General features: G+C 44.9%; 1 protein-coding gene across 6 annotated transcripts in view; it reads right to left on the bottom strand.

The window, feature by feature from the left end:
- Positions 1–27149, bottom strand: part of LOC135387862 (dystrophin-like) — a 281706-nt gene that overhangs the window by 10557 nt on the left and 244000 nt on the right. For all 6 annotated transcript variants that reach the window (XM_064617042.1, XM_064617043.1, XM_064617045.1 and 3 more), the window contains 15 exons: positions 13004–13176; positions 10261–10529; positions 9646–9806; positions 7722–7856; positions 6876–7101; positions 6151–6211; positions 5977–6038; positions 5783–5857; positions 5229–5433; positions 4269–4357; positions 3187–3514; positions 1317–1428; positions 983–1191; positions 343–390; positions 154–223 (listed from right to left, as the gene is read on the bottom strand). In XM_064617042.1, coding sequence (XP_064473112.1) covers positions 154–223; positions 343–390; positions 983–1191; positions 1317–1428; positions 3187–3514; positions 4269–4357; positions 5229–5433; positions 5783–5857; positions 5977–6038; positions 6151–6211; positions 6876–7101; positions 7722–7856; positions 9646–9806; positions 10261–10529; positions 13004–13176 — 2223 coding nt within the window. The remainder of the gene's footprint in view (positions 1–153; positions 224–342; positions 391–982; positions 1192–1316; positions 1429–3186; positions 3515–4268; positions 4358–5228; positions 5434–5782; positions 5858–5976; positions 6039–6150; positions 6212–6875; positions 7102–7721; positions 7857–9645; positions 9807–10260; positions 10530–13003; positions 13177–27149) is intronic.

The raw sequence follows: 27149 nt of genomic DNA, 5'->3' as shown, positions 1-27149 counted from the left end.
TCTCCCCGAATTTAGCATACTGGAAGTTATTCCACATGAATTCGCATGAATTTAGTGGACATGTTTATTTACCCGATTTTTACCCCCCGAATTTAGAAAAAAAATATTTCCCGAAAACTTCAGGCTCTAATTATGAGCTTGGCAGATGCTTACCATAGATGCTGGAAGCTCGCCACTCAATGTCTGGCAGTATTGAGCAATCAGCTGATGCTCGTCTTCGCTCCTACGAAAGAAGTTGGGACACTGAACGCCTGTGCATATCTCAGCGTCCCGTGACTGTGCAGTCTCACAGCTTATCCGACCAGAAGGAACTATGCCAAAGTGGCGTAACGTCTTACTTACGAATCAGGGGTGGAGTTACTTCTTGCCCGATATTCACCATCTCCCACCCTGAAACATGAAATGTTGCGCCATTAGCACCTGCTAGAATGCCTCCACCATTCAGGTCACAGCGTATCTATCGGCTGCAAAATGACAACCCTAGTAACACATACTGTTGCCACAATGTTGCAGCAACGTTGCGAATGTTGTAAATAGTGGAGCAATGTTTTACAATATTCAACAATATTGTGGCAACGTTGCTAGATGTTTGTCAACGTCACACTAAAACGTTTACCGAATATTGCTGCCAGGAACATTGCAGCAACGTTGGAACAATGTTGAAAACATGTTGTTATTATGTGGCAGTATCGTCGCAGCAACGTTGCAAAGAATTTAAACATTGTGGCAATGTCGGAGAAACGTTCGCATGTAACGTTACTAGGATGTGGCTTCAAAAGGACATTAGCCTCGTTTTGACAACGTTTGGGGGCAACATTGCAACAACGTTCCGGCAACATTTCGTGTTACTAGGGAATATTCTACCGACATTTCTAACGACAACATTTTCACCTCCTCACTACCCTTGACCCGACGTGACAGTAGAGAGTCAACTGTGTCTAATGAAATGAACACTATAAAAAATTGAGAGAGGAGGAAGTACCTGTTTCCATACAACTCTAAACGGGAATGCATATCCTGCGTAGACAATGTATGCTGTGGAGACGGTGCGGGGCTTTCCAGGTCATCTCCTTCTAACACTGTTTGCACAGGTAGGTAGCCCATCCTAGGATGCTTCTTAAAGTAACGCTTCGACTTGAACTTGTTCTTCATTATCTTTGTGAAATCCCTGACGTCTTCTCCCGAAGTTGTCTGCAGGCAGATGGGTGGGAAGGGATGCGTTTGGTAAAAAAGGAAAAAAAAATGGTATAAAAGAATTAAAAAATAAATTTTTACAGTGATATACGAAAATTATGAAACATACAGAAAATTCTTACCGTAGTGCAGTATTCTTGCATGGGATGTGTGACCTTGTGGTTTTTGGTTTTTCGACCAGAGAAGAAACAGCTCTGGCACAGGTCCACATTGAAGCATTTTAAGCACCGGTACCTGAAAATTTTGAGGGGAGACGAAAAATGGTACCCCAGCTTGTCAGCAAGTGTCTATTGCCTCGAAATAAAACCCACTGGGGCGCCACACTGAATTCCACTCCTAACACTGTGAAAGCACACTTGTACCCACGCAAAATTTCTCAATGGTCACATCAGTGCCCTGACTTTAAGGCATGCAAATTGATACTTCACGGAAAAGGGCATTTTTTAAAGGGGCACTCAAATGCAAAAACAAGTTCACTTCAAACTATGTTACACGCTGTGTTAATTTCGATCTTGTTATCATAATTCAAAACTTTGATTCCGATATTGAGTTACAATCGAAATTATACCAAACTCTTTCTTCCTTCAGCGCTAAGCAGAGAACGTCGTTTCAGCTCGTGCATCTTCTAAACGGTGGCGCTGTGTGAACTTGTTGCACTTGCATTGTACTAATTGAAAGACGGACTTTCATTTCAGGGCAAGTTGTTTTTGCATTTTAGTGCCCCTTTAGAGGTCGGTGCAGATAACATTGACTGTGTCAGCATCCACACAGGACCCACGTTTGTCAGAATCGTAACTGCATCCATTACCATATTACTTGAAGGTTGCATATGCTCATGCACAACTGCGTAGACATTGAGCATAAGACGCTGAAGCTTTCCTTTAATGGATACAAGCTTTCATGCAGTGGACTGCATTTTGTCAGGTACGAAACTAAACTAACTGTACATGAGGAAAATGTGATGTAACAAACATTCGTAATTTTAAGCAGATGCACATGAAAACATTGCCATTCATGTTCCTCAGTTAACAGCACCTAACTATAGAGCAAAAAATTGATGACATAATTGGACATGTCATTTTTATACACTGAGTATTGTGGCTCCACCTTGTGGACGTATGCGTAGATACTAATGCTTACTTAGGGATAGTGACACGGATATCTGCGCGCTCCGCGAAGTTGCGCTGTTATATCCACATTTTATCTAAGTTTGATTAGATTATGTTCAATTTCCATCTGCAAAATCATGATGTAACGTGCGTATCCCTGCAGGTCCGCAGATATAACTGCACGTGCATACACCTCTAAACATTTTAAAGTTGACGCTGTAGAACGTAATACTGCATGGTAAAAAGTTTGGACGTTACAGTAATGACCTCTTGATCGTCCACTGGGAACCTCTGATTCTCCGAGTGCTTTGTGTCCGAAGCAACATAACGTCTTACAACCACAACAGTCCTACTTATGCACATTACATGCTTCATCGTGCCCAAAGTTTGTCGCGATTTCCTTATTTAAGAGCCTGAAGTTTTTGGGAAATATTTTTTTCTAAATTCGGGGGGGGGGGTAAAAATCGGGTAAATAAACATGTGCACTAAATTCATGCGAATTCGGGTGAAAAAAACTTCCATTACGCTAAAATCGGGGACAAATCGGGCTCAGTTATTCAAACTAACTGTAGCGGTTTGGTACAAACGGTGATGTAACTACATTTTTCTGCCAAACAAGTAAGTTGGTGCATTCCTACAGACATCCCAGAGAGAGCAATTTGCCGGGTAAAAATCTGGTTTCACCCTAAAGAGGCAACCTTCAATTCGGGGTGCAAATTCGGGGAAGAATCGGGTAAAACCCTAAAATTTCAGGCTCTATTTAGGATACATTTTTCAGATCCAGAACACTCGTACTTGACACACATTTCCTCTGTACCATTAGCACTTGCACATAGCTCTGAGAAGGTCCCACAGCTCCACTGTCCAATCCTATATGCCTTACCTAAATCCAACAATAGGGAACTGCTTGCAGCCGTTGCATTTGGCCTGGTGCCTGGCTGTCTCAGCAGCTGCGAGCCTATGCAGCACAGGCAGCCAGACCAGGGACTGAGGTTCTTGCAAAAGCCAATTGAGGAAATGAGAAGCCTGGATCTCTCGGCGGCTGCTACCCGCTCGCTCAAAGCAGCTGCGTACGCTCGGCTCGATGTTGGAGCCTCCGAAGGCGGCGATCTCGCCCAGCAATCGGGGAATCTGTACGCAGTCGTGCAGCAAGAGTCCCAGCTGCCGCTCGTCCGCGCTTCCATTCCCATCGGCAATCAGCCGAAACAGGTCTGCGATAGAATTGACAGGATCGTACCGTTAATTAGGGAAGTTAGGTCAAATTATCTGAAAATAAAATTAACAACATTCAGCCGAAACAAGTCAGCCGAAACAACAACAACAACAATCCGAATCAGGTCTGCGATGGAATTGACAGGATCGTACCGTTAATTAGGGAAATCAGGTCAAATTATCTGAAAATCAAATTAACAACATTCAGCCGAAACAGGTCAGCCGAAACTGGTCTGCGATGGCATTGACAGGATCGTACCATTAATTAGGCATGTTAGGTCAAATTATCTGAAAATCAAATTAACAACATTCAGACGAAACAACAACAACAATCAGCCGAAACAGGTCTGCGATGGAATTGACAGGATTGTACCGTTAATTAGGGAAGTTAGGTCAAATAATTTGAAAATCAAATTAACCACATTCAGCCGAAACAGGTCTGCGATGGAATTGACAGGATCGTACCGTTAATTAGGGAAGTTAGGTCAAATTATCTGAAAATCAAATTAACAACATTCAGCCGAAACAACAACAACAATCAGCCGAAACAGGTCTGCGATGGAATTGACAGGATTGTACCGTTAATTAGGGAAGTTAGATCAAATTATCTGAAAATCAAATTAATGATGTTGCAAGAAAACCGCTAAGGAGACGAGAACCGTTAGGAAGGCAGAAGAAAACTGTTAGGGAGAAGTAAATAGCAAGGTAAGAAATTAGGGAAAACAAACATATTACTAAGAGCCCCTAACTTACATCTAAACTTGTCTTCGAGGTTCCCCTTGCATAATAAGATGATTCCAACTTTGAAGGACAGAATACGAATGTATCCTGTTCGTGTAGCCCTGTTAACAGAGAAAATTTAATATATATATAAGCCTGACAGTGAGCAGTAAAACACTTGGTGCAGTACATAACATGACTTCTAACTGCAGGATATATCTAGGGCCTGACTTTTTAGGGTTAAACCCGTATCCGCCCGATATTTACCCCCCGAACGAAATCTGTAAAATTCGGGTTTAACCCGAATCTACCCGAAAACATCCGGGTCGCGTGGCACACTCATAAGCGTGCATTAAAATAAAGTTTGATAACATTGTTAAACATTAGTTTCATGTTAAGACAAATTTTTATTAAACAAAAGAAATCACCCAAATGCACCCGAATTCCTGATGACAGAATATGCCGTAACGGGATTGAACCCGAATACACCCGAATTTTCAAATGGAAAATATCACCCGATATTTACCCCCCGAATTTGGCCAAAAATAAAACCCGAAAAAGTCAGGCCCTAGATATATCACGTCAGCAAAGGTGTATTTCTCCGATAGTATTCAGGGATGTCTGCTGAAAAATTACCCTACCTTGCACATTTGGAGACAAATAAGCAGTCATCGAATGGCTGTACATTAGGTAGTTGAGCTGATAGCATTAATAGTGGGTTTCTTTATCGATTTCAAAACTTCCCCCCTCTAATTCAAGTGCAAACAGTAACAGTTACATGCATATTTGAGTTCAGGTACCCCGCTTTTCACGCAATTTTATTTCTACAGATTAAGTTATCATCTAGGACTCGAACCTCTAACTCCTAGCAACCCCTTATCAAGACAAGGAAGTTGTACTTGTCCCAGTATGAGCCGAGTGCGTCGAGTTGCCCAGGTAGGAGCTGGCGGGGTAGAGCCGTGTAATGCATTAGAGCAGCTGTCTATCGCTTACGTGTCATAGAGGTTGAGCAGCCAGTTGAGGCAGAGGTCAATGCAGAGTGGAGCCTTGACCAGGTTGGGGTGTTCCTGAGCAATGCTCTCATATATTGTAGACAGACAGGTGATCATCTCTGGTACACTGATGAGTTTGTCATTCTGGGCTCTCAGGCCATGTTGGTCAAAGGCATTGATGGCATTATTCATGGAGACTAGGTCCACTGGAAGGTTAATGTGCCACTTCAGTTACAAAAAGTATTGGTTGAGGAGCTGGCAGAGGAGATATTTCAAAGGACGACAATGCTTTGCTAAAAATAAACAAAACTCGTGCGAAAACCTAGGACGCGGTTCTTGATGCTGAAATTTGCTATGAAAGGCTTCCTTTTTTTTACCTGCAGCAAATGATTGAAACAGAGTGGATTGTAGCCCACAGCAACATCCTGATGTTTTGCAAAGCCTTTACATTCTTTTAAAAAACGCAGCATAAATTAACATTTGGCAGCGCTTTAACACAAAACCATCCAGTTGCAAACACATGCTTACTGCCTACTAAGGAACAGGCCTACTCACAGCACAGGTTCCTCTGTATCGTCCTAACTTTCATGGACGTCCTATAGGCAGAGTACCGCACGTCATTAAATTCAGCTGGAAATAAAAGCAAACATTGTTAGTTAGAAGTAAGCCCTGCAGCAATCACAGCGAGCCTTCATCCTAGAAGAAAGTCCACAGTTCTATATGGCAAGAACACGCATGTAAGAACCTACCTAGAGAGTCCATTAGCTCCATCATCCTCGGATGGTCCCAGTGAGTGGTTTCTGACAGGTGACTGCAAAATGGCAGTAGAGACATTTGGAGCAAACACTTCAGCTATCCAATTCCGAATATATTGATAAATAAAAACTAATAAATACTGTACTGTACTCGCACGGCACACGTACTTGATGTAATAAGGCACTTTATTTCCAGCAACAGCCCGCTCCCATGGCTGTTCAACGGATGCTGCAAATAGAGGTGACAATGTACCATCCAAAATGGGCGTACAGCAAAGTTGCATTATGACTAGTGATGGAACGAACTCTCTGTGAGCCTCAGGTTCACGAGGTTTGACAGGCTTTCGAATTTCCAGTCAGGTTCGTCGGGTTTGCGAAGTTTAACCGACTTGACGTTTCTAATGAAAAGTTCAAAATGCTGTGACTGATACAGCTCTTAAAATCGAAATGTCTGTTTGTCAAACAAGTTAACGCTCGTCTGCGCTTCCATTCCCATCGGCAATCAGCCGAAACAGGTCTTCAGTTCGCATGAATTTAGATCACGCGTTTATTTACCCGATTTTTACCCCCGAATTTAGAAAAAAAATATTTCCCACAAACTTCAGGCTCTGGTTATGTTACAATACCTTATTGCACACACAGAAACAGAAAATATGCGTCGTCTGCTTTTGCCAATCTTAGCAGACGACTTCAAACACACAAAGGCTTGTGGCCACTAATGGATGCTGCGTGACTCAACGTTGCTTTCTTCCACCACCATGACCACTGAGCGCACGGTCGTGATTTAAGGGAGTCCTAACGAATACGTCACATTCTGACTAGCTATCAAGTCTTGTTCAGTACAGAGGTTATTGGCAGAGGTCCACATTATAAAGGAGTGTGCCGTGTCCTACCATTGAGGAACTGCTGCTGAGCGGATCCCTGATCCAGGAGAGCGTGCTCCAGCTGCTTGCGGCGATCATCGATGGACAACTGCAGCATGCGCCAGCGTGTATTCAGCTCTTCCAGGTGGTTCAGGTTACTGTGCGACAGCAGGACGTTGCAGCCCGTGATTGCCCCAGCCGCTTCGTTGACGGCGTCAACCTGCAGCTGGAGGGGAGCCAAGCGGTCCCGAAAGGCCTGCGGACGTTCACAAAACACGTTCAGCGGACAGTTGGCAGTTCCTCCCACTGCAGTGTGACACGCGATCACCCATCTTCATGACAGATATGCTGCCAAAGGGTACGGCTATGTACGGTTACGGTATGACAATACTTCATGTGGCCGTGAGCGCCAGCCAATGCTGCTGAAGGCGGCTCGTTTCATTGGCTACGGCCACTAATACCCCTGACACACGGGCAGTCTTCAATTATCATTGAAACCAATGGCAATTGAAAATGCGCTTGGCGCCACCAAGTGGGTAACCTGTTGACCTGTCAAGCAGCATTGGATGCAACGCTGTTTGAGACGTTGACAAGTTACCCGCCTGGTGGCGCTAAGCGCATGTTCAATTGCGATTGGTTTCAATGATAATTGAAGACTGCCCGTGTGTCAGGGGTATAAGACCATGGTTCTGGTTGGGGCGATTCATATGAATCGCATCATGTTCAAGTAGAAATCGAGCTTTGTTTAGTCTAGATAGAGTTAGTCGTTTATGTGCATAGGGTTACATATATTCTACAAATAAACAAGACTACAGTGGCCCCTTTCTGAACTGCAAAACTTGAAACTTGAAAGTAAGAAAAGTTTTCACCACCTACCCTGAGGTCATCAATTTGGCCTGGAAGCTGATCCAATAGAAATTCAGTCACTGGAGGCCACTGGGCTTTGGTACTCTCTGCCACTTGAAGCCTCGAACCAAGGTCATCCATTGCTCTTTGTAATGACTGCATTTTCTGGAGACAAAAACACAGACTCTTTCACAGGGGTGAAAGATCATTCGGATAGTGTGGACGATACTTCCAACTTTTGCTCGTAAGCAGTTGCATACAAAAACTGCAAGATCGCGCTGATGATTAAGGCCCCGGGTTTTCCGCGATTTCGCGAAATATCGCGCATCACTCTCGTGCCAGGAGCTTCTTCTCGCTGACGCTGCCTGGAGCCGATACGGCCGTGCTAATAAGGTCGGGGTGTGCTTAATACGTGGGGAAGAAAAAGGTACCAGCATTTTGGTGCTCAAGTTGGAGGTGCATTCAATATGTGAGTAAATACGGTAATTTTCCCATTTTTCTCGCATAACTGACTCACTCCAGCTTGAGCGGCCAAATATTGATATTTCTTTTTCCTCGCGTATGGGACACACCGTGTTTTTAGAGCAATGGCCAGTATGTACTCCATGGATACCGGAGCACGAGCTAGCGGGTGCTGGAGTTGAGCGCCTTGTAAACCAGGAGAAAGGGCACACGGACTACCAATGAAATGAAACATCTGAATAGGAGCTGATAAACAATGATTAGAGCCTGAACTTTTAGGGTAGGAAAACCCGATTCTTCCCCGAATTTGCACCCCGAATTGAAGGTTGCCTCTTTAGGGTGAAACCCAATTTTTACTGGGCAAATTGCCCTCTCTGGGATGTCTGTAGGAATGCACCAACTTACTTGTTTGGCAGAAAAATGCGGTTACATCACCGTTTGTACCAAACCGCTACTGTTAGTTTGAATAACTGAGCCCGATTTCTCCCCGATTTTAGCGCAATGGAAGTTTTTTCACCCGAATTCGCATGAATTTACCCGATTTTTACCCCCCAAATTTAGAAAAAAATATTTCCCGAAAACTTCAGGCTCTAACAATGATGCAGTGTGTCACCATAATTGCCGTTTTGGTGTGTGCGGCTCAGTGTGGCTCGCTTCGCAGGGTTTCCGGTGTCGTGTGGGTTAAAAAGAAGGTGATGGAGTGCCTCAGTGACATGCAGGTGATACCGGGAGGACTGACGTCGAAGTACAATGCGACCATCACATGTTTCCCTCAACAAACTTTTCAAAGAGAAGATGAAAGTGTAAAAAATCCTGAGATTTCCTAGAGGTGGATTGACGAAAAAGCTGCAGATTGGGAGCCGCCGATATTTCAAGTACAGACTACTGTTTTATGTCACGCAATAGAGGAACAGTCTGTATTCAAAATATCCGTGGCTCATGACCCCAGGCCTTTCCTCCGAAGAGAACGTTCGATGACTGTAAGCAGAGTGGATGACGACTGCGGAACACAAAGTAGCGAAAATTGGAAAACTGATGCGGCTGCCACTAGAAACAGTTTGCAAGTGCATCGTTCTGGCACTGTACATATTACCCAACATCACCATGATAAGCGTGCGATAACTCATGTTTCTTCAGCTCTGGATGTAACGGACCAAGATCTCTCGTGAAAAGATTGTGATTCAAGCGACGATAAAATGCCTGTTAGCTCACTGAACATTCACTCGAATATTATTTGATATAGAACCGTAGTTGAGGCTGTCTTGAGTGAGGACAAACAATATTTTTCTTCACGTAATTTGTGCACTCCTACAACGTTTTTGAGAAAACAAATTGTGTGCAACATAAGTAAATACAATTAGTGTTGCTTGTGACAAACAGAGTAACAATACTTATCCTGACCGGTGCGTTAATTATGATAAATGTGGTATTCACAAATGACGATATACTTAAATTGAAAAGAAAAAGAAAAAGAGAGGAAATTCACACTCACATGCAGCACATCATCTAGTCGCTTTTGCCTCTGTTCGGCATGGCTGAGGAAACCGTTCCACTTGTCCGATAGTTTCTTCACCTCACGGCGAATGCTTCTCGTTATTTCCCTCGCTTGCTCATCCGTGCTCCTGTAGCCCCTACTGTCATCGTAATCCTTGGCTGAAAAAATTGAACAAACAGCCCCGTACAGTACAGTATTGATCCTGTATAGAAGATGTATAGAAGATGTATAGAAGATGTATAGAAGATGTATAGAAGATGTATAGAAGATGTATAGAAGATGAATAGAAGATGAATAGAAGATGAATAGAAGATGAATAGAAGATGAATAGAAGATGAATAGAAGATGAATAGAAGATGAATAGAAGATGTATAGAAGATGTATAGAAGATGTATAGAAGGTGTATAGGAGATGTATAGAAGATGTATAGAAGATGTATAGAAGATGTATAGAAGATGTATGAAGTGATATCCAGCCCGTTCAGGCAGTAAATACTTTTTCGCATGTGATGTTTTCCTGGGCCCAGGCCCAGGCTACTATGACCAGCAATCTGGTCCTTTTAACCCTAGCCCGTTTACATTGTGCGTAACGTGTTAAGATGCAGTAACATACCCTCAGAATCGCTGGTGTCAGATAAGGGCGGTTCCTTGGCAATGTATTGTCTTCCGGCAAGTAAGCTGCTCTCAATGATGGGCCTCTTGTCGTCCAACTGCCTCCGGAAGGACCGTTGTTCCTCTTGTTGCTTTGCCAGTATGGATACGTCTCCACCAATGGCTGGAAGCGCGGCTAGATCTGTCTCTTTCTTGATTACCCACTCAGTCAGCTCTCGCAGCGAGAGCAGGAGCTGGTTCCAGTGTTCGGCGTTACTCTCCAGACGGTTTCTGTACATACAAAAAAAAAAAAAGATTGTAAAGAAACTCAATAAGAAGGTGCCATCTCTCGCAAGGAATGACAAGCCATCCTGCAAGACCGACCAGACACACGCATGGCGATCGATGCTCGGTGTGTGCGGTGACGTATCCTACCTCTTCGCAAAAACGAAACTCGGGAAGGTTGATTGATTGATTATGTGTTTAATGGCACAAAGACAACAAAGGCCATAGAGCGCCAAAACTATGGTGGTGGCAGTAGGTGTGTCGCCCACCATCGAGCCCAACTGAGGGAACGTGCCCGCACGCTAACATGTACCTCTGCGCTATAATCTAGTGCTGGTTTCAAAAGAGTGAAAAGACTGCACAAGGTTGGCCCTCGCCGCCAAAGAAGGTGAAAAGGAAAGATGAGAAGGGAGGATATAAAAGAAGAAAGTACTGAGCGTGAGAGATGGCGACTAGCTGAATAATCCTGGCCGGGCCATCCAGGACCACCCGTCTATGGGAGGCAGGGGCCAAAGCGGTGTGTTGCTTTCCCGCAGGGGCCCCGAAGGGTCCTAAACAACCTCCGCGTCCACTCAACCACCAGGATCCCCCTTTCCCCAGACACGGGAAAGCCAGGCACAGCTATACGTGGGGGTCTCCCTCCTGCGGCGACCCAACCGTGAGTGCAGGAGGGGGCTACTGCGGCTGCTGCCGGGCGATGGGGCCACCAAGTTCCCGACGCCGGGACTCGGGAAGGTTTGCGAACAAGAAATGCATAACATTTACGGATAGCATTTATAGTTCGCATACTGAGGTTTTTGATAAATATACACTTTAGAACGCGAAATAGTCGAGTACGTTTATTACGATCCTCGATATAACGATAACTACGATATTACGATCAAATTGCTGGTTCTCGTAAGCTCACCCATTGAACTAGAAGTAAACAACACTTTCGATATAGTGATCGTCGTGAAAGCGTTTGCTCGCGTAGGGCAGTCAGAATTCTCACGCCGGACGGTAAGACGCGTGAAAATCGAGAAGCAAGACTCTATTTTTTCGTCGAAAACGAATTAAGCGGGCATTTTGAAGAACCCTAGCATCCGTGAGCATTAAAGTGAGAACGCGGGCTGTTTAGCGGCGCATTACTGACAGGGATTAGATGCGCGCGTTGCAGAGCGCGCGACTTCGGAGGCGCTCGCGAGAAGAGAATGCTGTTCCCTCTCCACATCGTTCTACAGCGCATCCACATGCGCGTCGCCACTCACGTCGTGTCGGAGAATTACTCGTAGACGAGTCGTGTTTTAACAGGACAACAACGCAGCTCTGATAGCGTGAACGACTGCGGCACCAATGGACGAAGTCGTCGATGAGAGGTGCGGAGCCGCACGTGGTACCGGCGGTTACGTTGTCCTTTAAAAGCTTTCGACACAAATCTGCGTCAATCTGGAGCAAGATCAAAAGTATTCGTGCTCTCAACAAACTTGTACGTTCAGCGGCGTTCTCCTTGTACCGTTCTATTTCGCTGACGTGGTCCCGACCGGCGATTTCGCGAAAGTTCACGAATAACGATACCCTGACATAACGATCAGACTTCGCGTTCCCGTTAGTATCGTTTTAAAGCTCTGTCGACTGTAATAAATCGCACATGCAGTCGCCGACCGATTCTTTCGGACTCGACGGGGGTCACACACAAGTCTGAATAATCGAGTATTTCGGAAAAACGAACGTGTCTGAAAGACTACTTTATTCAGCTCAGTGGCTGGAAAGACTTGTAAATTGTTGATGAACGCTCTCCCGTTTCCGTCTGCTTGTAGTTCGTCAAGGAACGTTTCGTCACAGTGCACCAATGCAGGTACTGCTTTCGTGAGCTCCGAGTTCGAAGGTCGCACCGTAATCGGCACGTCGTCCTCGGTGTCAGTCCCGCTATCTGATGACGAATCAGGCACCTGTCGAATGGTCTCGTCTTCGGTCAGTTCGCTACATGACTGCGGCCCATGCGGTACATGACTGGTAGCAAGTATTTCCAAGCCTTCGTAACGCAAGTCGCCAAGGGTACTGCAAAAATGCGTCATTGCGCACCTCCTTTCAAAGACTAGTTCACTTCTGACCAAAATCACCTCGTTATCGGGCCAAAATCGCTATGTGTTGCGTGAGGAGGCACTCACCGCCGCAACCGCAGTAGGCAAGAGGAACTGATCGCGTGCAGCCTCGAGCTAGCAGTTCTATAGCGCAGGAGACGCAGTTCGAGTTGTTGAGGATAGAGGTCATATTCAAAATGACGTCGGCGACAATTCGACATCGAGCAACAGGATGTATGGTATCCGAAATTTCAGCTGCTGTTTCACACAAACTCCATGGGGTGTGTGACTTCCTACTACCGGTGTCTGAATAATCGAGCGCATCAAAGTGCCCCAACAACCTCCATGTCTTTGCATTTGTCAGTACCGTGTTAGTTGCCAGTCTCTATTCAAAGGTGATAAAACATAACAATGGCGCACCTGAGGGACATGGTTCTCATCCGCAGGTTGTTCCATCGACTGTTCATCTCATCAAGCCGCCTTCGCAACATGAGGGCCTCTTCTTGTCTGTCCATCGCCTGCAGGACATGACTGCTGCGTTCATTGATGGTCAGGTGCAGGTCACGCTGGGAGTCGATTTCTCGCTGCAGCTCCTGTAAAACATTCAGTTAAGTCTTCAGTTCTGGGAATCTTCAACATTACTATATATTAATGAGCCTTTCCGTGTTCACGTTTTTCGTGTGCTAAGGAGAGTCCAGTCACAATTAAAAGCGTACCAGAATAACACACGCAACTTTTCTATTCTATCTATTGTTCGAATCCAGGAGAAACCCTATAATACGCGTACGCCAAGTAAGTGTTACTTTTAGGTATATTCGCCGCATTCAATAAGTAACCTTCATGATGTTCGAAATAACACGCAGGTACAACCCACAATATAAGGCTGCTCAAAGCTTGAGGTATCCAGACGTGTACGTATTTGGAGTATTGTATTTAAAATACTGTATTTTAAATACAATTTGTGGTATTTTGGTACTCTACTCAATACTTCTTGTTTAGTGTATTTGTACTCTATTTAAAATACATTTTATGGTATTTTCTACTCAATACTCTAATTACATATTTTGGATCTCCCTCTCAAACTTTCTGTGTCTTGTTTTTCCATTATCTTGCTTGTTCAGTGGAAATTCCCTTAGTCCCTCGGACTTGACCCGGACACTGGCCCTTCTTGGAAGTCTCCATTTAGAGGTCTTGCCCGTGTGTACTAATCCTTGGCGAGTGAGGGTTCTAATACGTGTGCCCTGACGTGGTGACGCCGAATTCTGACCTCGCCGAGCAGGCACCTGCTAGAAGTTTGCTTTGTTATGGGTCACATATACTTAGTGGAGTTATGTGGTATCTCGTTTTCATCTTTTTGGAACTTATGTTTAGATGACTCCCATCACACAGCGGCGGCTTGCTTAGTGCGCGGGGTTTAGATGATTCATGTCACATAGCGGCGACTAGATGCATTGACCAGTGACCGGTAACTTTTTGCGTTCAAGGATAAATAGTATATTAATTGTATTTCAAATACTTTTTGAAGTATTTTGTACTCTATCTTAATTACTTTAATTTTCATGTATTTATACTCTATCTTAATTACATTCTAACGTTAGTATTTATTATCTTATCTTAAATACATTTTTGAGTATCTTGTACATGTCTGGGTATAGGTATAGGTAGGTTACGTTATAGGTTACAAGCTACATGATACGCTGTGCAAAGCAACCCTGACAACATTTGCAGACGCATTTTAGATGACGTTCGAAATAACAGACACATAAGGTGGCCATCGTTACCACAAATAAACTTCAAAAACAAATATGAATAAAGTACAGTCAGTATCCAAATGCCACAGGAAGATTCATCGTTTTTGAAGGCCGTTTCGACACCATCTTCACGACTGCCAAAAAAAATAGTACACGTAGAAAATAACCCTATTGCGAAAGCGCAAAATAAGAGCGCGTGAAAGATTCATACAGTGATAGCATTAGAACGTAAGAAAACGAGTAAAAACGAAAACATGTCCCAAATGTCTAAGTCATAATGGAAAGTAACCCTTCTGAGGCTGGAACATGCAACGGGGCAAATGCAACATAAATCTCAAGTTGCCCGGGTAATCGGGAGATGCGTTGGTTCAAATCCCGCCTGTGTCTGGCTTTTATACGAAGACTGCCATATTTCAACCACGACCAACTAGATTATAACGACCGCGTCATATATAGGCACCCCTCCCCAGCGCCGCATTTGGAAGCTATGCGGTGGCGTTACTCATCGGCACGGTTATAGCTTCCTCAATTTCTGCAATACTTTGTACTGAAGCAGGTACCTTAGTATTTTTGTAGAGCGGTGGTTGTCCCACGAGGGATATTTCTTTCTAAAGATGATTATCATCATTATTCTACGCGCGTTCATAAGGAGCTGTTGCTGTCGTCTGCTACGGTTGTCGTGCGTCCGTTTCTGCGCGTTCAAAATTCAAAATTTCCATTGTCCAATCATGATGTAGATCTCGCGGGCTGATGGGTAGCGCCCCCTAGCGTATCGTGCGGACGGGCTCCTCATAGGGGTTGCCGATGATGACATGGTCGTTTTAATGTAGTAGGTCGCGATTTCAACTAACAAAAGTTATAGAAACCACCACCGTCATTGTTGGGGCGCTTTCGAGCACGTTTCAAGTCACATACCGAAATAACGCAGGCGCGTGATTTTATTGTTCAAAGCACTGCTCAGTCGTGCTACTTCCCCAAAATTTAATTTGAAAAATTTTTGTAACAACGAAATATACATTTTGGAGTACTTTGGAGCACTGAAGTATGCGTTTTCGAGCATTTTGGAGCAGAGAAATAATATGCACAGTTGAAATATGGCAGTTGTCATAAACTGTCCATGTTCTACACTCTTAAAAATGAACTTCACCGCATAGCACGTTCCTAGCCAACCATCCTTTCGAATGATATCCTTATCTGCCCTGATTTGTTGAAAACGGGAGGCGTACGCCTTTTTTGTCACACTTATGCTGTTCATAATTGTCACAAAAAAGGCGTACGCCCCGCGTTTTCAACAAATCAGGGCAGATAAGGATATCATTCGAGATTATGGTTGGGTAGGAACGTGCTATGCGGTGAAGTTCATTTTTAAGAGTGTAAGGCATTGAGGCTCGCGTTATGTTTCTCTGTTCGCATGTTCCAGCCTCAGAACAGCTACTTTCCACCGTGTTCGGGTAAATATTGCGCTTCGGAGCACTCTGGAGCACGCAAGATATTAACTTTCGAGTACTTTGGTGGCAGTATTATCACGCCTTGCTTCGGCTTCGCGTGACCTCAAACGTCGCCATTTCCCTTCCAATAGGCACATGTCCTTATAGGTCCCGCCTTGCAACTGCCGTGCGGCAATTGCTGTTTCAAATAAAATCACGTGGAATTACGCGCGGAGACCGATTCTAAGCAGCACGGAAACACGCATGTAGACATCTAATGACGAAGTGGGACGGCTTTGCGTGCGACGAAAGTGTCGCGTCAGGGTTTGCTCACGTTTGGTTACAACGCCTACACTCTTAAAAATGAACTTCACCGCATAGCACGCTCCTAGCCTACCATCATCTCGAATGATACCGTTATCTGCCCTGATTTGTTGAAAACGGGAGGCTTACGCCTTTTTTGTGACACTTATGCTGTTCATAATAGTCACAGAAAAGGCGTACGCCTCCCGTTTTCAACAAATCAGGGCAGATAACGATATCATTCGAGATGATGGTAGGCTAGGAGCGTGCTATGCGGTGAAGTTCATTTTTAAGAGTGTACCTTACCAATGAAAAAATAATAATAATAATAATAATAACAGGACGGTTACGGTTGTGTAACGCGAATTTCATCGGCAGCACCGTCGCAGTGGGTCGCCCTTTTAACCGTTCAGCTCTACTCGAAGCAGTGCACGGCAAATCAACGGCAGTGTTGTGAGACCATTCTTGAACCACAAGCGATCACGCACCGCCGAGCAACTGTACCCAAATGGGATCTCCCTGAATGGCCTATATAGTGAAGCTCTTCGTGGCTTGTTCGACTCTCGCTTGCCTCTGACGCCTATTTTGCCTCCGCTTCGGCGGCACTCTCGCCGCTGAGTCCGCCTTGCCTCAGCTTCGGCGACATGTACTGCAGGCCAATAGCGTCTATGTCGCAGAATCACAAAGGGTGTCTATTTTATTTATTATTTTTAACTCGCGCGTCATGCTAATATTGTCCTCGTCGTCGTTAATACTGTGTTCGCTTTCCTTTTTCTTCTTTCGTTTCTTTTCTTTCGTTTTCCTTCTGCGGACGACGCCGCGATCCCGGGAACTTGGACCCCGGGTTTTCATTCCGCGTACATTCGTCGAGTGGAACCACCATCCACGCGATACTGAGTACATATAACTAACCTGGAATTGTTTCGCAAGTCAGTATCACAGCTCCCTTTCTCGTAATATCTATATGCTTTGTATTAATGCCTTTTCATTATTAGATTTTATACTGCCTGTTTATGTTTCCTTGTATTTCATTGTGTGTGTGTTTTTTAATTATTTTCCCATTCCCCTCTGTAATGCTTTTGCGATTGAGGGTAAATGAAATGAAATGAAAACGAGGTACTAACAGCTGTCGCTGTAAAAGACTCACATAAGAACAGACAGCGGGCAGTGGAAGCGTTTCACGTGAATTTTCCGAATTTTCTGGCAGTACGAAATCACGCGCGATCAATGTATGTGTCCTTCCAGTTGCAAGAAAATAATGTGCATCACCGTTGCAAAACGAATGCTCCATTTTGTGACTTATTTTCTAGTGCCCCACAGTAGCTGCCTGTGCGTTAGCAACCTGCATTCGCAACTTACCGCTACTTTCAGTTTTGGAGCGGTTTGGCGCAATATTGCGAATTTTTAGCAGGATGGCGCAGTAAACCTCATTCGAGCGCAGGAGTGGAATCACTGAAAGCTCGATGCGACAGCGCAGCACGACTTCTCTGAGAATGCAAGCCTACAAAACACACCGTCGGGGTTAGCGCGACGCGGCTGGCCTTGGCGATTATAATTATATAAATAATATTGGTAAAATCGACCGAAAAACCGAACAATCAAACGCAGAGGCACTCACTGTATCCGGGTCATATAGCCTCGAAGCTTCTGAGACTCGAAAATCTCAAAAGACCCTTTCGCTTTCGTCAAAAAAAAAAAAAAAAACTCTCTGAGCCCCTTAGGGCTGTCTTTTTTTTTCTGTGTGTGGAAGAATGTTTGCTTTTATTCGGGGGTCTCCGAATAAATACGCATATATTCTGACGACTTCTGCCGGTATGTAAATTGTCTTACAGTTCTGAAGCTCTGCCTTAATGGAAAAGTCTTTTCGCCGCGGAATAAAGCCAGTTCCGACCAGAATATTTCAATAGCATCCCCCCCCCCCCCCCCCTCCTCCATTTCTCTTCCTCTGCTGTTCAAAAAGGTGCATTAGGGGAAAAAATGAAGTCAGAAATGATGCAGAGAACAGCTGATGCTGTAACCTAAGAAGATCGTCTTCCACGCCGGGGGAGACTGGGATGTGACCAGTGTTCGAATCCCTCGTGTTTGTTCGAGTACTTTCCCTCGGTTGGCCTCGGACGCCTTAAGGTAAATGTCGGTACAGTTCCTATGAAGTCGGCCCAGGACGCAGTAAAGTACCTAGAGTATCAGTCCGGGTGGACATCGAGGGGAACTATAACAGATCAGCTGACCGAATCGGTACCTGCAATCGATTTGAATTCCCCAAACAAAGTATCACATACGGACGCAACGACGTGACCTGGGAAAAAAATAAATAAAAAACGAAAACAAACGGGAGACGAACAATACAAACACAACGGGTACGTCAGTGACCCCCCCGCTGTTTCCATGACGACGAAACGTCACAATGCACTTCGTACACAGCGTTGCTCGACTTGATTGAAAGCTTCCGCTGGGTGACAACGGGCGATACAAAAACTGCAACCCATCATGTACCGGCATTCAATAAGGAACACGCTTTCCCCGGAAATTATACCTCGTCATTGGGAAACTGTCTAACAGCGTTCGTCACCTATATATACGGCCTCGCGTCTCGGTCCGATTCGCCCTCTCGCGAAAACAGGATGTAACTACAACCTAACTCTAAACACTGAACTTAATGGAGCGAAGCGAAGCACGACAAAGAGAGAATAGGATTATTCCTGGAGAACTAGTATAGAGCGGTGCTAGCTAAAGAACTGATAGGCAGTAGCTGATATATACAGGGTGTCCCAGAAAACGTGTCGTTGAATTGTCATAGATCGAGAAGTTACCCGTCAAAAAGAAACACGTTACGAGTTAAGTTACCGTGTGAAAAATGTAACTATAAGTTAATAACGAAGTTCCTCAGCCTGAAATGTAATTCGCAGTTACGGAGTTACTTTAAAAAGAGAACGAGTTTCTTCCAAGTTACTTCGGACACAAAATAGCGCTATACACAAGTGCAGCGCGCGTGAGCTGTTGAGTTAGACCTTGAGTTGCCTGCGGTTAAGTTGCCTTCACTCAACCGTGGTTGAGCCATTCGACTGCAGTCGACTCAACCGCGGTTGAGAAAGCTAGTGTAACTAGGGTATTATTAGATCGTTTTCGTTCATGTCCAACAATTCGGACGCTTTGTAACTAAGTTAGTTCCCAAGACTGCATAAAAAATCAGTAATCTTCTTGTTACGTGTTTGCGAGAACTCAACAATAATAACGAGTAAGGTCCTCTTCATCCTTCTGCATTTATCCCTTTGCCAAGATAGGCCAAAAGCCAGGAGACATGATGGTGTGTTCATACTGATATTTGCATGAACGTGAGGAAACCGGGATATGAAGGGATCCCGGTTTGGGTTTGGTTTCTGACAGGGACCGAACGACGTCTTGTTGTTGATGTTGATGATGATGATGATGAGTGTTGATGACACCGTGCAGGAATCGTATAAAATGACATAGATGCAGGCCATCTGGCGGGTGAACTCTTTTATGGAGCGCTCACATTGGCATCGGAACGTCCAAATTCTAGCTTTACTTCCTCATATGTTACGCAGAGTCAGTCTATGGTTTATCGATACATTCTTCTTCGTGTAAGCGTCGCTCGTGGTCGTGGCTGTGTCGCGACCATGACCTACTAGATTCATAACGACCGTGCCATAATCGGCTCGTCCGCACGATCCGCTAGGGGCGCTACTCATCGACCAGCGAGATCTGTATCATGATTGGACAATGAAAATTTGAATTTTGAACGCGCAGAAGCGAACGCACGACCACCGTAGCAGACGACAGCAACGGCTCCCACGAAGACTCTTAGAATGATGATGATAATCAACTTTAGAAAGAAGCATCTCCCGTGGGACATCCACAGCTTGTGCAAAAATACTAAGGTAAGCTGAAGTACAGAGTATTTAGAAGTTGAGGATGCAATAACTGGGACGACTAGGAGCGCCACCGCTAGCTTCTAAATGCGGCGCTGGGAAGGGGTGCCTATGATACACTCTAAATCTTTTCAGACCTTTAAAGGTGTAATAGCGTGCATGGCGCACGCCTTTTTAGGTGTAATTTTGGTAACATCATAATAGAGCACGGTTTCCCACAAATTTTCTTTACTCGAGTGTTGTCTGTCCTCCAAAAATTCAGTCTTGCAACATCTCAACATTGTTCAACAGTATTGTAGACACTTGCGCGTGCTTGGATTATCGATAGCGATGCATATATGCATTAGCTCGTACCTACGATATCCAAGACATAATGAAAGCAAGATTTGCACTGACACTTGATCTTTAGTAATGCTTTCCGAATTTTGTGAAATATCATCCTGGAGATGCAATGTTACGCAACCAGATTGAATGTGCATAGCGCACACCTTTAAAGGTGTGAAAAAGTTTACAGTGTGTGATCGTTATAAGCTAGTAGGTCGCGGTCGCGACACAATAATATTTTGGAGTCAAAACTCCAATCACTACCACATCTAGAGCAGAGAGCAATGTTTCCGTACGACGCATCCAACGGAGCTCGATGGTAGAGCGTTTACCAGGAAAATATATGTACAGGTAGGAAGTGACTGACCTGTAGAGAGGGCTGTCAAATTCCAGACATGCCACCGCGCCCCTTTCGTCATCCAAGCGTCAAGGTCTACAGCCTGCCATAAAGGCTTTTTTTTTTTCCGCCTCGGGAAAACTACTCCGCAAATAAACCAAAGCCGTTTTGTTAGCCGCGGAAGACGTTTTCTCACGGAAAAAAAGCTGCAAACTTCAATGTCAATCTTCGTATCAGCTTATTAGTGGCTGGAAGCGGTAACGAATATATAAAATGAAGTCCAAGATGGACGAGTGGTAACGTGGAAGGCACGACCTACTTATAATATGCTAGAGACATGGACATCCGCAAAGGTCCCAGCACCGGCGTAGTACAGGGTGTGTGCAGAAAAACATGACCCGCATTTTTACATGTAACTCGTTGTCTACTTAGCCGAGGAACTTCCGGTGGCGCACGACGGCGTATTTATGCGTGCGAAAGCTACAAAAAAATCCTGGAAGCCATACTCAGTGTAAAAAAATTAACTGAGCGCGAAAACATGGGCTTCCATGCATTAGAATAGGGCGGTCATGACAGTGCATGGTAGTGCATTTCGGTCTCATGAGAGTTATGTGCAGGCACCGCTAGGGGTACTGCCGATGAGCATCCATGTGGGACATCGTTTCGATTTATGCACCGATAGCTCCCCTAGCGGTACTTGAACACAACTCTTCCACAATTTTTCTACAGATTTCGCACGCATAAATGCGCCGTCGTGCGCCACCGGAAGTTCCTCGGCTAAGTAGACAACGAGTTACATGTAAAAATGCGGGTCATGTTTTTCTGCACACACCCTGTAGTTCTGGCAATCGCATCTTCGCTATGGGATTTGGCGCTAGTTAGCACTATTCGTTACCACGTGATTTGCCGAAACCGCGGCGATGTACGGTGGGCTGTGGTGACAACGACGGAGAGGTACGGGTTGCGCGTGCTTAGCAACAGGTAATGATGATAGTAGTGCACATGTCATTTCCTCTCTCCCCAATAATGCTATGTGGCGCATGCAGCGGCCACTAGCGTAACTAACCCATGACCCGGCTCTCCCATAGGCGGCCGCCATTTGCCCAGGTCTCTAGTGCAGTGTGGGTAGTGGTGAATGCACCGTTGATACCAAACCATGATCCAAACTAGGCACCACATTCGAGCCAAAGCCTGAGCCAAGCCAAACCGCAGTCACGTTAGATAATCATCACACACGTAACGTGAAAAACGGTTAGGAGGAAAGGAGTTAGAACGAAAGAAGACCACAGGGTCAGGGGCATCCAATCTTTTGCTCCAAAGTCGAAAGCCATGCTGGGTGAACGCAATGCATTCTGGAAAGGTCATGGTCACGCGTCACAGCAAACGTCACCGCACACGCGACCTTAAAAATGGCCGCACCCGTGATCGTCAACAAAAGCGTTTGTAAAAAAAAAAAAAAAAAAAAAAAAAACCGACCCCGTGTTAAGACACACTGAGCCGGTGTGGGATGTACTTAAACTAAGGAGAAATGGGATACCATGTGGCGGAAGAAGCACCGTATAGTTGTCGCTGGCAAAACACGTTCATCTCTTGGCTTTGTGCCAACGGGAATATGTCGGCAGGTCCATAAAACGACGTGTAAACAAAGTCACGTGACCTCAAAACGACGTTCCGTACGACGCGTGACCGCCACAAGATGGCGATTTCGCGAGTAGCACCCGGTTGACAGTAGTTACAACAATGGCGGGTCTGTGTCACGCCCGTGAAAAAGGCATTCCCTGACGATATTTGCGGCTGACTTTTTGTTTCGTTTTTCAGAGCCTTTCACTTTTTGTTTCAATCCCAGCTCCAAACCACATTAAAGCCAAAGTAAAGCCAAAGTCGAAGCGAAGCTGCAACCAAGACAGACATGATCTACCACCCCATGAGGATGACGGTATAGATTTGCGCCTGTGCTTCGTGTTTCCTTTTCAGAACTTTTTTTTTTCTTTTCCCCTCTTTTTTCTTTTTTTTTTTTTTCTTCTCAATCCTAACTCCATTGAAGTCCCAGCTGCTGGAGTGTGGCAGCAACGAGCACTCTATACAACTTCCGAGTACTACATAAAAGAAAACACGTTCTCGAAACGAAGGGAAATATCGCAGGGCTAGGCTCCCTTTGTACAAAAGCGCGGCGCCTTCGAAGCCTGATTGAATTCGGCGAGGTCGAAGTCTCGCCCAGCCGCCCGACGTGCCTGGAGAGCCCAATTTGTAGGAAAGCAAACAAACTATAGCTTCCGCAGCTGTGAAGTGGCCGACGGTGAATTTTCCTCGCCAACGTTATTACAGAGTAAAGTGTGCGGGCATTCAAAAATCGTGTACACTTTCAGGTTCTGGAGAGACCTTATATATCACGGGCGTGACCTCTGCTGAAGTGAAACATAATCAATCGATCGATCGAGTTGATCAATAATTGGAGTACCCGAGGAAATAATGTGTATATAGAGGTTACATTACGTATTCCCTTCCGAATGATTAAGTCGGTGCCAGCTCCCGTGCCGTAGTGGTTAGCAAGATCGCTTTCCACGCCGAGACCGCGAGGTTCGAACCCCCTTCCGGCTGTGCTATCTGAGATTTTCCCCTGAGTTTTTCCCGGCAGACTTATCAGACAAACGTCGGCACACTCTTCCTCCTGAAGCCGGCCCAGGACGCATACTAACCCCCGGGTGCCCCACACCTTCAATGCTGTCTTCTCTCCCATCTGTCCACGTCTATACACCGTTCATAGCCACAGTTGCTTCGCGGCGCTAATACTGAAATAAAAAAACAAAAACAAAAAAAACTCGCATTTCTTGATTTATTGCTTCGAAGCATCAACTTTATGGGGCCCAGGAACAATCGAAATCAGTGTATAAGTCCATCCTGTTTTTTTTTTCCTTAGAAACAAACACAGTTATGGAGAGAGAGAGAGAGAGAGAGAGACAGAGAGAGAGAGAGAGAGACAGAGAGAGAGTGAGTGAGTGAGAGAGAGAGAAGGAAATTACTACAGCACCGAATTGGAATGCGTTTCATAGTATCGCCCGCCCGCGCACGAAGATCAGATGCAGCTAATTTTCCGCATTCTCTTTTTTCTTGTTCCCATCATCATTATCATCATCATCATCACTTTGTCTTCCCGACTCTGCCGTTGCGATTCCGTCAATTCCGAACCACTCGTGCGAGTCAACATGCGCTCTTCCTGCATGAACCTCTACCCAGGTGAACGGATTCCCGAGCTTCACAGGCGGGATAGGAAACGCCGCCGAATGCAATGTTTCCCACGACCTTATCGGCGAGTCACGAAAATCGGGTCGAGACAAACATCGCCAGCTCTTCCGCTGATGCCGTTTTCGAGGCAAAAATTAGAATGGATTCTCTGAAATGCGCAGAGACTTACGAATCTCAGCGGCGGAGAGTCAATATTTGTGGAGACATAAACGAAAAAAAAAAAAATACGAGCGGGATAATGCGATGCTATAGACTGAAGATTCCTTGTAGTTGCGTTCAAAATTTTATAGCTGCCATCATAATAGCACGACGCGTGTCCCTCTACCGGTAACTCAACGAAGTCTCGGAAGTGTGTCACGTGTCACGTACGAAAACTCTGATGATGATGATGGTGAGATGGTGATGACAATTTTAGAAACTTGGACGCTTGGAGATAGGTATATAGCCCAGCAAACGATTTTACCTGAGCAGACCGTGATGAAGAATGAAAGAATGTGAATTTGGAGATCGCGTGCCCGTGCACAAATCACCGAGATGATGATGATGATGATGATGCAGATGGCTACATCTCTTAATAGTTTGTAACAACAACGATGATGATGTCAGAACAAAAATTTTGAGATACAACCGAAATACTTCCAATCTGTCCTACTTCATGGCCAGCTGCACTCTATCAAAAAGTTTGTAACGTTCTAGCTGCTCCGCCAAAAATTTAACGTTGAAACAAACAAAAAAAAAAAAGTCCCATTTTAAATTGGTGAGCTATAGTGACAAGGTTGCAATCCACAAAACTTTCCACACCCACATGCTGCTTTGTGTGCATAATAACTGCATAATATAACGTACGTAATGTTGCTGCCTTTTCGGCTTCTTTTTTTCTTCATCTTCACCTTTTTTTTTTACACCATACTCTCAAATTCTGGATGTCTGCTCACTCGGTGCATTACCAATTACGTGTAAATGTACTCCCAATTACCTATCGTATATCGATTCTAAACTTGGTAGCAAGCATACTTATATTACTTTTAGAGCGTAGTTTTAGCCGAAAGATGTTAAGCAGTTAATTGAAAGTACGTAACTGGGTTTTACTAAGTAGTTTTACACTACTTCCTATACAAATGCAAAGTGCAGTAATACGCAAGAGCACCTATTAATGATGATGATCACTTTCGTGAAAGGGAGCCAGAACAGATGACCCTATATAATAATAATAGTAATAATAAACGAAAACACGCATCAATGATGCCCATGACAGGCAGTATTCATCGTACTTCACTTTTGCAGGAACTTCTTCGCAACGGAGTACGTATCCTATAAATATTCCACGCACGATTATTACTGAATGGAACACAATACATCCCTGGCTTCACTATAAGGAACCTTTTAAGTTAAATTTGTTTTAAATAACACCAGAGTTTTGGCGCATTATGATCCTAGTTGTCGCTGCGCCACAAAACTCCCAATAATCATCATCATCATCACTATAAGGAACTTCCTATACGGTTGATTTCTTGCGCAATGCGTGCCTGCTCCTGCCATAGCCTCCGGGGCTGCAGTATGTATAAATAAATAAATAAATACAAAAATGGCGAGCCCAGCAAAATACCTGCACATCCCTCAACCCCTTTCGTCACCTTCGCGTGCACGCGCCAACACCATTAACATAACCAGTCGGCGCTGTAAGCACAAAGCACGCGGGCCAAGAAAAATGAAAGCCAGCAACACGCTGGTCCACTCTGGACGCATTAGATGAGTCGATCTCGGCTCCCCCTGGCGGCATCCCCACCCACGTCGTCCTGTGTACGAGGCGTTGTTTGACCAAGTGCATCGTCCTCTGATGGATTGAGGGCCTTATACATATGCAAGATCCGTGAAGATACCCAGGCGTTTTTCCGGGCAATGTCGGTGCAGTTCCTACTTCTTTTTTTGCGGTAGACGCATACGGTGATTTTTATGGTGAGTTATTGCGCGGTGATCTGAACTGCAGAGAAGGCATATGCTTTGTCGATGTTGCGTACAGATTTATTTTCAACGCGTTAGCATTTGAAGGCTCGTGTCAAAAGAAGTAACGGCGGTGTCCATCTGCGGAGACGAGGAAGAGACGAGGAGGAAGGGGGATACTATCACAGGAGCAGTTTCAACGAAAACTGCGAAGACAGCGGGAAACGACACGCGAAGTTCGTGTTAGCGTTTAACTTAAAGGTACTGTAAAGCAGCACCGATCAAATGTCATTTAGTGTGGCTATTCGATAGTCCAAGCCACCAGGACAAAAACTGCAAGTTTCCTTCCAATCGACGGTGCAGTTAATTAGAAAATTACAATTAAAGATTACGGGCAGCACTGTACTAGGTATTCGAAATGAATCCGTACTTCTGACACATACGGCAGCAACCACATTGCATGCGTATAACACTGGGCCCGACATAACAATCCACCACAATCCACCATAAAATCCGCTCCACTGGGTTACTTCGCAAAAACAGGGGTTAACAGGTGAAACTGTTAACAGGTGTTTCAGAATGCATAGGTAAACAGGAAAACTTATAATATGGTTACTAAAATAACGAAATTCCGATGTCATAGTGTGTAATACCAATTTTCAGTGTTGCCCGCTGTACAGGGGGTTGTTTGACACCAGGCGTCGCACCGCTCCACTACGCCGCATCTTTCATGGCAAATTAAAAATATTTATAGCACGTTGTCGGTCGTATGGTTCCGCATATGGTATTTAGAAGCAACAAAGTCTCTAGTCACATCACCGGCATATCATGCTTGTCTACTGCTTTACAGTACCTTTAAGGAGTTACCGTACGGCGTTTCGAAAGTGTTATGCTAACGGATTTCCAAAGGATCCACCAATGGGCCTTCCTAAAGCTTTAATGATGGTAATTTTTAAGAAAAATCCAGCAAGGAAAACATCCAGACAACACAGCCGGTGCCCAGTGCGGGCGGCGCTACAATTCAGGAAAGTAACTAGCCATCTATATACCACTCCGGAATCATTCCGGAAGGATAATAAACTCTGGCGGTTGCAAAGCTTGCATCCATCGAAGAAAATCCCCGAGCTGGTTTGGGCGACACGGAGGACTAGAAACACAAACAGAGAGAGAGCTCAAACCAGCAACAGCTGGTTTGAGCTCGGGCTTTTTCTTCGACGGATTTCGTCCACCAGCTCGCCTATCTTTATATATGCTATTCTATCAAATGTTGCGCCATACCCTATTACAGGTTGGTTGGTTAGGATCTGCGCCCTTATAAGGACACGATAGGGAGACGTGGACCATGCAGGC

The sequence above is a fragment of the Ornithodoros turicata genome, chromosome 3, assembly GCF_037126465.1.
Source record: "Ornithodoros turicata isolate Travis chromosome 3, ASM3712646v1, whole genome shotgun sequence".
Classification (NCBI taxonomy): domain Eukaryota; kingdom Metazoa; phylum Arthropoda; class Arachnida; order Ixodida; family Argasidae; genus Ornithodoros; species Ornithodoros turicata.
This window is presented reverse-complemented; position numbering and strand designations above follow the sequence as displayed.